General features: G+C 43.2%; 1 protein-coding gene across 3 annotated transcripts in view; it reads right to left on the bottom strand.

Annotated features, from left to right (window-relative positions):
- The window catches only part of LOC127566465 (uncharacterized), a 52,469-nt gene that overhangs the window by 22,806 nt on the left and 13,600 nt on the right, over positions 1–16,063 (bottom strand). For all 3 annotated transcript variants that reach the window (XM_052008899.1, XM_052008902.1, XM_052008901.1), the window contains 3 exons: positions 7,709–7,741; positions 3,164–3,457; positions 736–1,008 (listed from right to left, as the gene is read on the bottom strand). In XM_052008899.1, the coding sequence (XP_051864859.1) occupies positions 736–1,008; positions 3,164–3,457; positions 7,709–7,741 (600 nt within the window). The remainder of the gene's footprint in view (positions 1–735; positions 1,009–3,163; positions 3,458–7,708; positions 7,742–16,063) is intronic.

Here is a 16,063-nt window from a genome sequence, read left to right as displayed (position 1 = left end):
CTTCATTTCAACTACACCTCCTAATTTCGTACTATCCTCTGGTCAAGCCTTGTGGATTCGCATCCAAATGATTTATATAAAGAACGAATGGCAATAGTACAAAACCGACCACTGCGACATGCCACTAATCACCGGCCTCCATTCCGAGAAACAACCACCAACAAACACACTGTGCCTCCCACCTCTGAGCCAAATTTGAATCCGCCTTACTCGCTCTTCCTGGATTCCATGGGACCAACCTTACAGACCAGCCTACCATGCAGGATATTGCCAAAGTCCAAACATACAACACCCACTCCCTCATATACCTTCTTGGTTACCTCTTCAAACAGTTTTAAAAGGTTGGACAAGCACGGATTTCCACGCACAAAACCATGCTGACTCCTCCGAATCAGACTTGATCTTAACCTGCAGAATTATTCCAAATGAGGCCAAGCAAAGAGCGACTAATGCTGTGCGCTACAGAACATCATTCTTGGATCATTCTTGTTTTTACACTTCCTAAGTGGAAGAAGGAGGTGGCAAAAAGGAAAACTTGAAGTCATGTTGCGCCTAATGGTTGAGGAAAGTGCTGTGATAGTTTATGTTACGCCCAACACAAATCTGACAGGACACATAAGTCATTTCCATGGTTTTGCACGACATTTGCAATTCACAGACTTTCTGTACTTTCATGTCAAAAGAGGTCATCAAATGAAACTTCAGTTTCTCAAGCTGATAGAAATTGAACCTTACCCAATACTTCTATTGTTTCTGTGTTACTATGTCCTGAGTGTGCCGTGCAATAGTAAGAGTGCTTTCCAATCTCCAACTTCGTGATGGTAAAGGTGACCATTTTTGTCAATGAAGTAGGTGTCGGGCTCTCTACCGTGGAATAATAACCTGCATTATACAATCGAAAGTCGCTGCGTGGATGTTCATCGTTGGACTCACAGGTTACTTCAATCGATTCTCCTTTCAAATAAACTTTGTCAGCACGGTCAGTTGACAGTCGCAGCTGTTTGTGATCTGCGAAGACATAACGGAGAGCTGTTAAGATGACGCAGATAGCGGCACCTGGGAAATCCGACATTCATTTGGTTACAAGTGGAAGGGTGATTTAAGATTCTAAGTGATACGCGAATAATTACACTGATTCTTCTCAACACATTTCCAGGTTTACTTATTTTCCTTTAAATTTCTGAGTAAGGGTCACTTGTTATTGAGATGGAGCCTTGGAAGAAGAGTGGGCAGAAAATTAATGGGAAATGAAGTGTGGGCGAGAGGGCAAAACAAGGCCAAGGAGGTCAACAAAAAGATCGGAGATGTGGAGCGATTGCCGGAATCAGACTGGTCGTTGATTGACTGAGAAATAAAAGACAAAGAACATCACTTTAAGTGTGACACCTGGAATGAAACTAATTGTGATACTGGCTTCAGAAGAAATTAGAGTTTGTCAAAGCAGAGGGTTTCATGAATATATGTCCCCCAACCTTTGCCCCTATCTTTCCCTAATAATCTCCTCTCGCCAGATATATCTGGTAATGGATCCCTCTCTCAACCAGCAATCTGCCCATCCGAAGAAGGCTCTCTCAAGCTGATTTATGAAAGTTCTGTTTGCTGGATTCCTGGATTGGGTGAAATAACTGATGCAGCCGAAGAATGCCCCCCACCCCTGTTCGACACGTCATCAAGTGATCTTGACAAGGTCTTTATGGATTTTCAAACTGATGCCCTAATTAGTAAACAGCGTATTTCTTTAAGTCGGCTGCTATCGTCATTACAAATTCAGTTTGGCAAGTCACTTGTCAGCTCTGTATTTATCAACTTCACACACAAGCGTTTATATATCAGAGTAATCCAGTTCCTCTTGATGACTGTCACTGAAAATGTTTCTGCCTTTATTTCTTGCAAAGATGAACTTCCGATTTAACAACTCGCGGCTGGGTGGCTGTCAAATTCAACATAACTTTAAAACTGATTCGAAACGTGACTGAATTTCTAACCGATTAAAACATGCTGGTTGATTTTCATGTCCATTCCTCCAAATCTATCGAGAAAAGTTGAGGATTGTATTTAAAAAAGTAATTGACTGAAATCTTCCTGTGCACTGAAACACTTGAAACATTTACAAACGGTTGGAATTTAACAATTAAACAAACGCGAACTGCTAAACAACGCAAAAGAGCTGAAACTGAGTTTGCATTGTGACAGTTTTTCCAGTTTAAGGAAATCAGTGGAGATGCAATTTGCAGCCGTGGAAGTTCATTGTAACCGGTGGGGTTCGTGCTGCAACTTCACATTTCGACGCCAGAGTGCAAACGCTTGCAACGATGGCCATTTCAGAACTTTGTATTCACGTGTGGATACGTGGAAGTCCTGAACTTGTAAAAAAAAAGTGGATGGTGAACTGTCAGAGTTTCCCAGATGAACTGCCAACATGGCTCCAGGAAGTCTTCTGAATTGCTAGTGAACCGAACGAGAATGGCAGTAGCACAAAGAGAGATTAACACCATACAATATTTGCCCTGTGAAATACAATATTATTTTTAGCACTCTTCTATTGAATTGCAATATGGAAAAGATTCCAGCGGCGAAAACGGCAACTTCAAATATAGTCCGTCAGGAAGGTGAACAAAAACTGAGCGGTGATCTGTTGGAAGTGTATACAATTACGAGGAGCATGTATAGGGTGGACAAGCAATATATTTTACCCATTATTGAGCGATCCAATACCAGAGGGCATGAATTTAATGTGCCAGGAGGTCTGTTCACAACAGATGTGAGGAGTATGTTCTTTACTGACAGAGTGGTGGATGCCTGGACTGCGTTCTCTGATGGGGTGTTGGAAGCAAATTCATTGTTTTTTTAAGGATGGGCACATGAATAAGAGGAAAATAGAGGGATGCGGGCATACTGTAGGTTGCAGGAATTAGCCATTTCGGCACCACATTGTGGGCCGAACGGCTTGTTCTGTGCTGTACTGTTCTGTGTTCCATGTCCTCTGTAAATCTGTTAGTTCCGATTGCCTCAAATAAAGAGCAAGTCCACGACAGGAGGGATTATTCATTTTCATCATTTTTCCCGGATGCTCAAAGTCACGGTTCCATCCAAGTACTTTCATACAAAGCGTCAGCATCAGGTAAAATAGGATTCAGGCAAATCAGCAAAAATCGGAACTTACCCACTACTGTTATCTCCAATATGTCACTTTCCGCTAAGGAGCGTTGAGATAACGTGCTTTTATAAATGCATTGGTAATATTGTGACCGAGACTGCGCAACGTTGATGGTAAACGTGACTGCGTTTTTCATTGAATTCGTTACTTGAGGTTTTATCGGTAAAAGCTCTCTTCCATTGTGCAATTCAAACTCGCTGAAGGAATGTTGATAGTCGGATGCACAAGTAAATACCATCGATTCCCAATCGAAGTAAATTCGATCCGCACGATCAGGTGACAGGCGTAGTTTACCGAGATCTGCAAGGGCACAAAGAAAATCGGTTGTTTTCGGAACTGATACCTTCTGGACTTCCTGAATGAACTCTACTAATATTTAACACAATTCCGTTGAACTGAACATACTTGTTGTTGTGAATTCCATTTGCCTGAGCTGCGACAAAGCTGGTCATGGGATGGCGGAGGTGACAGGCCAACCCACCTTTGAGCCCAATATGCCCGAATCTTATCCAATCTAAATAAAACCGGAGTCTGCATATCTGTGAGAAATATCGAAGTTGCAGAATATGTGTGTGTGTGTGTTTGGGTGTGTGTGCGGGTGGGTGTGAGACAGCAAAAGTGTGAAATATGTTTGTGTGAGAGAGGGAGAAGAGGTGTGGAATTTGTGTGTGAAGAAGCGAAGTAACAGGTGTAAGATGAGTCTGGGTGTATGTCAAACAATACATGAAACAATATAGCAGCCAATTAATATGGAGGGCGTGAATTTGAGGACATATAGAGTGACGGCTCCAAAGAAAGGAAGTGCATTATTGCAGTCAGAACGATGAGCCTGACGACCGATGTCTCGACAACGAAGGAGCCCCATAAACATTTATCCATCCCGCCTCTTTTAGCGCCCCGTGCTGCTGATTGTCTCCCTCGGCTAACAATTTACCACGTGACAGAAAAATCTACCCGCTTTATTTGCAATGGTCTCTTTGATTTGTAACGTGTACTGTGGTAACCAGTGTATGAAGGATATCCATCTTAGTTCCCTTGGCGATTCAAGTGCTTGTCTATATATTTCTCAAACGTTGTGTGAATATTCGCTGCCGCCACCTCCTCGGGCAGAGCATTTTAGAATACGATCACTCTTTCAGAAAGATGTCCCTCCCACATGACCTTTAAATCTTTTACCTCTCTCCCAAGCCTATTCACCTATGTCTAAGACAATCCGACTATAGAGGAAAAAAGATTCTTACTCCCTACGTCATAAATGTCACTCATAATATTGTACAACGCTCTGAGGTCACTCTTTCGTGTCATCCGCGACATGGAAGACAAATCCAGGCTCGCACAATCTCGATTTATCACAGAAATGCTCCAATCCCGGAGACATCTTCTGTCTACCCTCTCCAGTGCAATCACATCCATTCTATTGTGCTGGCGGTACTGGAAAACAAATCAGCTCTCCGCGTTTGCGTTCTAACAAATGTTTTACAGTGTTTCAACCTGAAGATCTCGTTGTTCAGCTCTGAGTCACAGTCGAGGAAACCAAGCATGAACCACCGCTACCACTTACAGTGGCTGATGGATTCCCACTTCAAGGACCCTAGGTTTATCAATACTCGTTGTCATTCAGCGCACATTATCCTTGTTTGCCCTTCCAAATACTTCAACTCGCAATTGTCAGGATTAAATTCCAACCCCCATTACTCCGCCTAACTCTCCAGCTGATATACCACGCAGCGTCCTCAGACAAACCTCCTTTATAACCATAACATCACCAATTTTCGTGACATCGTCCAACTTTGTAACCATGTTCCCTATATTCACATCCAGATCGTTACTGCATATCACAAATATCAAACGTCTTAGCACAGATGCCTCTGATGCACAAATGGTCACCATCTTCTAATCAGAAAATCAGCACAATATTACCACCCTCTGCTTCATTTCACAAAGCCACCACTGGATTTATTTTGCCAACTTGCTTGAAATCACATTGGCTTTAAAAGTTTGGACCAGGCTGCGATGTGGGAACTTATCAAAGGCCTCACTAAAGTCCATACAGATAACATCTACCGCAACGCGCTCATCAAAATGCTAAGTTATCCCTAATTAACCGTTGCCTTTCGAAGTGTCGATAAACCCTGCCCCTTAGATGTTCTCACGACAGTTTAGGACAGCTGATGTAAGCCTCTCTGGATAATTATCTGCCTTGTCCCTGCTGCCCGTGTTGAACAAATGAACACCAGTTGCTCTCCGAGCCCGTCGCTATCGACGCAGCAGAATTCGCATTGAGATCCCCAGAAATATCCTTCCTTGCTTCCCATAGCATTCGGTGCTAGATCTTATTCGGCCCTGGAGAACTTCTCTTCATTGTTAGTGAGGATAGCGTATGAGAGGCTGATATGCTAGGGCATGCCGACGTGAGGGAAGACGATGTGCTGGAACTACTGAGAAACATCATGACAGATCAGTCATCGGGGCCGGACGATGTTATTACCGGCCCCGATGACGTTATTACGGGAAGCTAGGGAAGAGATTGCTGGGCCTTTGGCGACGATCTGTGCGTCGTTCCTGGCCATAGGGATAGTGCCAGATGATTGGAGGGTGGCAAATGTTGTTCCTTTGTTTAAGAAAGGGAGTAGGGATAACCCTGGGAATTACAGACCAGCGAGTCTTACTTCAGCTGTGGGCCAATTACTGGTGAAGATTCTTAGAAACAGGATTAATGGGCTTTCAGCGAAGCACAGGCTGATTAGGGACAGTCAGCATGGCTTTGTGAGGGGCAGGTCGCGCCTCACGAGCCTGATTAAATTCTTTGATGGTGCGACAAAGCACATTGATGAAGGTAGAGCATTGGATGTGGTGTACATGGATTTCATTACGGCGTTTGTCAAGTTTCCTCGTGGAAGGCTCATTCAGAAATTCAGGAGGAATGTGATTCAGGGAAACTTGGCAGTGTGGATTCAGAATTCACTCGCCCATAGAAGACAGAGGGAGGTGGTAGATGGGGAGTATTCTGCCTGGAGGTGGATGACCAGTGGTGTTCCGCAAGGATCTGTTTTGGGGCCCATGCCCTTTGAGATTTTTATAAATGAATTGGATGAGTATGTGTAAGGGTGGGTTGGTAAGTTTGCTGATGATAAAAAGGTTGGTGGTGTTGTGGATAGTGTAGAGGTTGCTGCAGATTACAACAGGACATTGATAGGATGCAGAGCTGGGCTGAGAAGTGGCAGATGGAGTTCAACACGGATAAGTGTGAAGGGATACACTTCGGGAGATCGAATTTGAAGGCAGAATACAAGGTTAATGGCAGGACTCTGAGCAGTGTGGAGGAACAGAAGAATCTTGGGGTCCACGTCAATAGATCCCTCAAGCTTGCGACGCAGGTCGATAGGGTGGTTAAGAAGGTTTATGGAGTGTTGGCCTTCATTAGTCTGGGTATTGAGATCAAGAGCCGCGAGGTGATATTCTAGATCTATCGAAATCCAGTCAGACCACACTTGTAGTATTGTGTGCAGTTCTGATTGCCTTATTATAGGAAGGATGTGGAAGCTTTAGCCAGGGTGCAGAGGAAATTTACCAGGATATTTCCTGGATTAGAGTGCATGTATTTTGAGGATAGGATGAGCAAGCTGGGACTTTTCTCTTTGGAGAGGTGGAAGATGATAGGTGACTTGATAATGTATAACATGATAAAAGGCATAAGTCGAGAGGAAAGTCAGAGACATTTTCCCAAGACGACAAAGGCTGACAAGAGGGGGGGGGGGTGATAATTTTAAGGTGATTGGAGTAAGGTGTAAGAGGTATGTCAGGGGTAAGTACGCCTGCAGAGGTTGTGGGGGCAGATACATTAGGGACATTTAAGAGACTCTTAGATCGACACGTGAATGATAGAAAAATCGGGGGCTATGTGGAAGGGAAGGGGTCGATCGATCTTAGAGCAGGATAAAATGTCGGTACAACATTCTGGGCCGAAGTGCCTGGACTGTGCTGTAGTGTTCTATGTTATATGTTATATGGCCATCTTCAACCAGGCTGTCATATATTACTTGCACCTTTTTTATTTAAACGTGCTCCTGTACGTAAATCTGAACCATTTATGAAATCAGGTCTCTGCCTAGTATTTATGTTTGTGCATCCCCGCTGAGTGTAGCCTTTCAGCTTCAAAAATTCTTTTTCTTCTTTCCCGAGAACAAATTTAATGTACTCTCTGCCTCACCCATTGGATTCCATGGACACTTACTATATAAAAAATATATACAACTGGAATGTTGACGCTTTTCGAAAGGCCCTCTTGATCCATGCAGTCTGCACCAATGATCCAAGCCATCTTACTCTCCGCAATAGAGGGCAGCAATGTATTGAAAGCAAGTTAGTTCACAACCTCATTGTGCTAACGCTTGACAGCTGCAGGTATACCAGTATAATGGATCGTTTTTTTCCAGAAATTAATATTTAACTTTGATTGGATAACAGATCTGCGACACAGCACGACATCACAATTGCAGTCAGACTCAATACTTGGTGAAAACAAAGAAGGAAACGAAAATTTTCACTGACCATGAGTGTCGCTCGTCTGAGTAGTCACGGCCACTGAAGAGAGAAAATAAGCCTTCGTTATGCGAAATTCAGTGTCAATATATTTCAACCAACCATTGAACGCCAAGTTGCAAAATAATTCTTGGTCCTTTGTTCCCCTAAACTCTCTTTACAGAGCTCCGTCGTGAAATATCCCTTCCCAAATACCCATCAGCTGCCTTTCCCTGCTCCCCGGTTGTATAACGCCAATCATTTATCAGTCTGATATTTGTTTTAACTCTCTTCTGAATGTCTGCACTCCTTCAATGTCTGGTGTTAGTTTTTAGATCTCTGTAACTGCCTTTGTGTATCAGATGCTAGTATTTTTTTTACCAGTGAGACATACAGACAGACAGTCTCACACAAACATACAAACACACACACACACACACACACACACACACACACAAACACACACACAAACACACACACACACACACATCGCCTGATGTTCGTTGCACATGAAAGAGAAAAATAGGGGTTATACTACAACTGAGATATTGTGGATACGAAAAAGCCTTAAACAAGGAATTACTCTTTGGTTCCGAGAATTGGTGCCTGAGTTATGACATTATATCACTGGCAGATAAAATTGAAAGACTTTTTAGGTTAGAAATTTCATGAAGTTTGGAACTGTACCGTTAAAAGGAGATAATTTAGAATGGGGCGCCAACAATCAACAACACATCAAGAAACATGCCTGCGATGAAGCATTGAATTGAAATGATTACTGGAGAAGCGTGAACACAATCTGCTTGTCTCAGGGGTGGACAAGATCTGTTGAACACGGAGTAAATGAGAATAATTTAATGCAAGTGCTATATTATCTCAATTCAATGTAGTGCAACGTTTACTGTGGATACCAACGAGTTGAGTTTGGACTGTAGGGAGTGTGCAGCAGATCCACTGTTTCAGTGAATCATACTGATTGAAGACAGAGCGCGGAGTTTTCCAGAATAATTGTAACCGAAGCTCACGATTGTTCTCATCCGTGCAGCACTGTTAGATCTTTATTGATTTGTGACGGAACGTGAATATTATTGGCAATGCGGACATTTGTTCCCCATACCGAATTACCTCTTATTCACGCCTCCGTTTTGATAGGGAATCAGACCTACACCTGAAAACTAAAACTTTCCAAACTAATTAACGTAAGGGGAAGTTATTTCACTTCAGATTCCACAAAGGGGTGCATGGCTGGTGTGACTAGTTCAGACTAGTGGAGGATAGAACTGACAGGACGGCATGCTATGGGCTTGAGAAGATGCATCTGATGAATGATGCCATAGTAGGCAACATTCGGAGAAGTCGCTGCTTGGAATTTGACAGGTGAATGCCTCAAAAACGTGATGAATGGGGAACTCTGTGAATACGTGAAACGATTGAACTTAAATATTTAAAAAATGCACGTGATTCAGAAAGAAATTGAAACAGATGTTGACAATGAATCTCGCATCAGTGGGAGGGAAGCGAATGAAGAGGATTCTTACGGATAGGATTTGTGAACGCCTGGGAAACCATGGCCTGATTAGGGCCAGTCAGTTGTGCGGGTCAAATCATGTCTTAATAATATGATTGAGTGTCTCGAGCAGGAGACGAAGGAAATCGATGAAAGTATAGCTGTGGATATTGCCTACATGGATTTAGAAAGACTTTTGACAAGTTTCTTCATGTTAGGATAATCCAGAAGAAAGATAGATAGACAAACATTCAGAAAGATAGATAGATAGATAGATAGATAGATAGATAGATAGATAGATAGATAGATAGATAGATAGATAGATAGATAGATAGATAGATAGATAGATAGATAGATAGATAGATAGATAGATAGATAGATAGATAGATAGATAGATAGATAGATAGATAGATAGATAGATAGATAGATAGATACATGGATAGATGGATAGAGATAGATAGATAGATAGATAGATAGATAGATAGATAGATAGATAGACAGACACACACAGACGGACAGACAGATATAGATAGAAATCTTGAGGTATAAGTCCATAGCTCCCTGATAATGGCTATAGAGGTTGACAAGTGGTAAAGAAGGCGTATGGCACGCGTCCCATCATTAGATGAGACATTGAGTTCAAGATTCCTGAACTCACATTGCGACTTTATCAAAGCCTGGGTAGGCCGCATCAGAAGTGTTGCATTCATTGCTGATCGCCCCATTATAGGAAGGGTATGGAGGCTTTGGAAATGGTGCAGAAATGCCTTATCAGGCTGCTGTATGAAATAGACGGCATGTGCTAAAAGGAGAGGTTGGACAAACATGGGTTGTTTGTTCTGGAGCGGCAGACTCCGCGGGGAGACGATGAAAGGTAATAAGATTATGAAAGTAATATATAAGAGTAGATAGCTGGTATCTTTTCCCCGGGTTAGAAATGTCTCATACTGTAGGGCATGCATTTAAGGTGAGATAGGGTAAGTTCACATAGGATGTGCGGGGCAAATTTATCACACAGAGTGGTGGGTGCCAGCAATGCGCTGTTATGCGTGATAGTGGAGGAAAATAAGGTGGATGTCCAAAGAATAGAAGGATATGGACACTGTGTTGGCAGAAGGGATTAGTCTGGTTAGGCGTTTAATTACTAGTTGAATTAGTTTGGCAGAATATTGGAGGCCAAAGGTCCTGTTACTGTGCTTTAATGTTCTACGTTGTTTGTTTTGTAATATTAGAAGTAGATTATTAAAAATTCATTGTGAAAGTTGGTGGACCATTCCTGCTATTAACCAGAGAACCTTAATGCAAGAACCACTACAGCACAGTGCAGCATACTCATTTATGTCTTTGAGCATTTTCACTGAAAACAAACTTCTCCAAACACAGTTCACCTGGAGAGACACGGTAAACGTTTTAACAGCTTGGCAACGAGGTGGTAGATTGAAGAAATCCGAGGTGGAAGGTACTGAAATACTTAATGGAAAGGATGAATAGGAGGTTGTGTGAATTTGAAGATATTTTGATATTCCATGCAGTTTTGACAAATTATGAACACAGGATGAAAGAGGTGACCGCTGACAAGCTGCAAATGGAATTTGGAAGCACATCAGTCTCCGACGACTGTGTTGATAACATCTCTGCGATAATCTCAAACAGAAAGAAGAAAGAATTACAACAGAATTTGCTTCACTTCACTGACAACCAATTCTTATCCAGGGACTGAGCTCACTGTCCGAAGGACAACAATTCGTGTGGCGCCTTCTGAGAACAGGGAACAGGACACAAACTGTAAGAGGAAAGGATGTGCAAAATTGCAAACTGTCTTTAATCATTGCAGTGTGTGCCGTTAGCGGAAGTCCGTTTCCTCAGTTCACAACTGCTTCAGGCCCGACAAAGATGAACTTAACCCTTGAGAGTCAGATCCATGCAATTAAACACATTAAATGAAAGGTGTCATCATGTGTTTGTAATTCATTCAATTAAACTTATTAATGAATTTAATTGAGGCAAAACGGTCAACTAGCTATTGAAAATTAATGATTTTAGGGTACATTAAGCCACTGAGGATAAATTCTCTCCGGATTTGATAAACTCTGCAGTGTTAGAGTACATACCACATCTTCGCATTCTACTGCCATTGATGCCGTCTCAATTCACTGTCTATATATCATGTTACGTCCCCACCTGCCTACCCTACTCGGGGGCCAGTTGAACATCCATGGCACACGACACGCTCAGGACCGTATCCTAACTCTTAGGGGGTATACCATATGAAATGGCGAGGCACAGGGAGTAAATTTAAAAGTTTGAAATGCTTGGCAATGAGGTGGGAAATTGGTGGACGAGGAGATGAGAGTTCAGAAATACGTGAAACGTCTGTTCCAAAGGCGGAGTAGATATTCACGTTCATTTGAGGAAATATAACATACTGGATGGTAGATCTGACAATTCCGAAAGGCTTGCTATTAAGAAAAGGTGCTACAGAGAAGATGCAGCAGTCTTGGACCATATAAACATTTCCAAAGATATGTTGGCGATATCGAAATGTAAATAGGGTAAATAAATAGCCGAGGCCTCACCGGATGTACTTTAAATTGCAATGCAACAGAAGAGAATAGGATGTTTCCTGGAGTGGAGTGTTTGGGTTAGAAGCAGTGATTGGATATGTTGTGTCTATTTTATCGGGGAACAGTGAGGCTCAGAGGTGACATGACAGGATGTACATAAAAGTATAAGCGGCATTGATAATATCGATAGCCAGAGTCCGTTTCTCATAGTAGGGTTGTGTAAAACTGGAGGGTGAAGGGTTAAGGTGAGACTGCGAAGGTTTGAAGGGGATCTGAGAGGTAACATGTTCACAGAAAGATTCGTTGGCATCAGGATTACACTGCAGAGGTGGGTGCTAGAGGCAGAGACTGTACCAACATGGACGAGGCATCTCGGCGGCTACTTGTCTGAGCAGGGCTTAGAATGATATGGAATTAATGCAGGAAAGTGGGGTTAGTAGAGGGGAGCAGTATGGAATATAAAACAGCACATCACAGGAGCAGGTCCCTCGCTTGGTATTGGTATTAGTTTATTATTGACACTTGTACCGAGGTACAGTGAAAAGCTTGTCTTACAAACTGATCGTACAGGTCAATTCATTACAAAGTACAGTTATATTGAGTTAGTACAGAGTGCATTGATGTAGTACAGGTAAAAACAATAAGAGTACAGAGTACAGAGCTGCGCAATCACCGCCGACCACGATGGAAACTAATCCAATCTGCCTGCGCACGATATATATCCTCGCATTCCCTGACTTCTCATGTGCCTCTCCAAATGTCTGTTGAACGTTGCTATTGTCTCGGCTTCTACCACTTCCCCGGGCAGCGGATTTCCAGGCACTTGCCACTCTGGCCGACGATGGTCGGCAGAGATGCTGTAGTCAAAAGGCCCTGTTCTATGCTGTAGAATTCTATAAATAGATTTGACTGAGCTGTTTTCCTTGGTGGGTGAGTCCAGGACCGGAGGGCACAAGCTTAGAATTGGAGGGTACAGGTTTAAAACAGAGATGAGGAGAAATATCCTTAGCCAGAGGGTAATGAAATTATGGAATTCTTTGCCACGTACAGCAGTGGAGGCCCGATCATTGGAGGCAATTAAGGGGGAGATTGATATGTATCCAATTAGTCAAGGTATCAGGGATGTGGGGATAAGGGCGGAAATTGGGGCTAGAAAGGAATAGTTGTTTATTTTTCCATTGCTCATTTCTTTGTTGTTTGGGTTATAATCAGTGATTAGATACGTTAGGTCCATCACCCGGCGATCAGTGAGGCTCAGAGGTGACATGACAGAGGAACATAAAAGTATAAGAGGCATTGATAGTATAGATAGCCAGAGTCTAAAAGGAACTTAACTCCTGAGACGGGAGAGCTGGACTTGGTACTGCAGCAAATTGTGTTGCTTCAGGGGAGAATGCCTCCTGAAGGTCTTTGATCTGCTCCCACTCCGCTGATGGGCATCTCAGCGATGAGCTCTTGCAGACACAAAGACGAAATGGAATGATGTACGTCTTCAGAAACCAGCACAATGTCAATATTTTCAGCAGCATCATTTACTTCAGGAAATATTCGACAAGTGCTCTGAATTATCACAGACATTGTCACAGAAATTACGTCGAAGATAAAGCAGCGATCAAGACAGAAATGAAGGACAATGGAAATATTTAATCTGACCATTTCTAAATGGAAATTTCAGCCAGAGAGGGGTGATAACGGAAGGCTGCAGTTTTGGTTCAAGGCAAGTGCCAATACAAAGAAAGGCAACACTGTCCCAACACAACGAATTCACAGAACTGACAACCAGAGGTATATTCAGTTTAATGCCCACTCACAGCCTCCACTGTCCATTCAATTATACAGACAAATCTTATACATGGTAGTTCTAATATGGGAGATGTTGGCCTGCAGTGCTGACTGGATTCCTGCTGCCAAAATGGGGGAAGGGAAGTTGGAGGAAAAGTTAAAGGGGATTTAAAAGGCAATATTTTTACACAGAGAGTGGTAGTTGCCTGGAACACGCTGCCAGGGGATGTGGTGGAAGCATTTACGGCAGCAACCTTGGAGAGCTATTTAGCCAAAGATATGAACAGGCATGAAATACAGGGATATAGACCCCATGCAGAGAGATCTGCAGTTTAAATTGCGATCAATGTTGGCAGAGACATCGTGGACAGAAAGGCGTGTTCCTGTGGTACACTGCTCCATATTATGGATCAACAGAGCTAACTGTAGAGTCAAACATCAATGCCAGAAATAGGAGCAGCGCCGAGCAGAAGAAAATAACGAATGGCCGGCTCTGCACGTTTGCACAGCCACGACGAAACCTCTTCATAAATTCCAATTTCTTCGCTGATTCTCTTGATTCTCCCATGATAGACTATCAATGTAGAATTCTACAACCCCTTGGTCGGTGGGTATGGGCAATATTTAAAAGATGCATAACTTCCTTTGAGAATTTTCGACATCTAATATTATTTAAGCGTGTTACCATGGAGAATTCTTTGGGCTGGGCTATCTGCGCATGCAAGTGAAGAGAGAGAGAGAGAGAAAGAAAGAAAGAGAGAGAGAAAACAGCTCCCATCACATCCAACAGGGGGTGATGAGATAGACTAGGGGAGACAGGGAGCACCTGTTGGCAGTCCCTACCAATTAGCCTGCACCCATCATGCCAGCCAGGCTGCATTGCAGCAATATGTGAACATATGCCAGGACAACAGAGGATGTTTACATTGGTCTGCCATCTAGAACATAGAACAGAGAACAGAGAACAGTACAGCACAAAACAGGCCCTTCGGCCCACTATGTTGTGACGACATAGCTAATCCCTCCTTCTTGCAGAATGCCCGTATCCTTCTATTTTCCTCTCATTTATGTGCCCCTTCAAGCACCTCTTAAAAGCCCCCAATGAATTTGCCTCCACCACCTTATCAGGCAACGCATTCCAAGCATCCATGACTCTCTCAGTAAAAAAACTTACTCCTCACATCTCTTCTGAACCCACCCCTTCTCACCTGAAATGCATGCCCTTTGGTATTGGATCGCTCAATAATGGAAAGAAGATATTGCTTGTCCACCCTATCTATGCTCCTCATAAATTTATACACTTCAAACAGATCATCCCTCAGCCTCCGCCGCTCCAGAGAAAGGAACCCAAGTTTGCCCAGCCTCTCCTGACAGCACATACCCTCTATTTCAGGCAGCATCCTAGTAAACCTACTCTGGACCCTCTCCAAAGCCTCTACATCCTTCCAATAGTGAAGTGACCAGAACGGCATGCAATACTCTCAATGCTGCCGAACCAGAGTTCTGTGGAGATGCATCATAACTTTTTGAGTCCTGTACTCAATACCTTGATTAATAAATGCAAGCATTCCATAAGCCTTCTTTCCCACCCTATCTACCTGTGTAGCCACTTTCAAAGAGCCATGGACTTGCACCCCAAGGTCTCCCTGCTCTTCAACACTGTTCAGTGTCTTGCCATGAAGAGTGTACGGCTTCTTGCCAGTATTCCTACCAAGGTGCAACACCTCATATTTATCCGGGTTAAACTCCATCTGCCATTTCTCTGCCCACATCTGCAACATCTATATCACGCGGTATCCATCGCCAGTCTTCTACACTATTCACAACTCCACCAATCACGCATATCGTCTGCATACTAACTAACCCACCCATCAACATAACTCATCCAGGTCATTTATGTACATCACAAACAGCAGAGGTCCCAGTACAGATCCCTGCAGAACACCACTCCTCACAGGCCTCCAGCCCGAATAAGTCCTTTCAATCACCACGCTCTGTCTTCTGTGGGCAAGCCAGTCCTGGATCCACACAGTCATTTCTCCACTGACCACATGCATCAGAACTTTCTTGATTAACCTATTATGTGGGACCTTGTCAAATGTATTACTGAAGTCATTTGAAGATCACATGGAACACAGCAGCTCAGGAAATAGGAGCAGGAGTAATTCGTTTTGCCTCTTCTGCTGCAAGCTATTCGGCGGTTTTCCCTCCTAAGAATCGTTCTGCCGTTACCCTCACCAATTGCCTGACTCCATAAACTTCAAGTGATTTATCGAATGAGCTGAAGTGGCAGGCCCGTGTGGTGGGAGCAGTGAGGCTGCAGTTCTACCATCTGTTCCATTGTGCTATGCCAGAATTTCCTCTCCTCGCTTTGCTTATGTCACGCAGGATTTATTGCCAACTAAAAGCGAGCAGTTGAATAAGTAGTACATCGTTTAAAACAAAACAGTGGAGGCATTTGCAGAGGGGAAAAGGGCCCCTTGCTTTCAGGACCATTTCGCTCATGCGCAAAGCTGTCAATGGGGGAGAAGG

This window comes from Pristis pectinata, chromosome 41, assembly GCF_009764475.1.
Source record: "Pristis pectinata isolate sPriPec2 chromosome 41, sPriPec2.1.pri, whole genome shotgun sequence".
Lineage (NCBI taxonomy): Eukaryota > Metazoa > Chordata > Chondrichthyes > Rhinopristiformes > Pristidae > Pristis > Pristis pectinata.
This window is presented reverse-complemented; position numbering and strand designations above follow the sequence as displayed.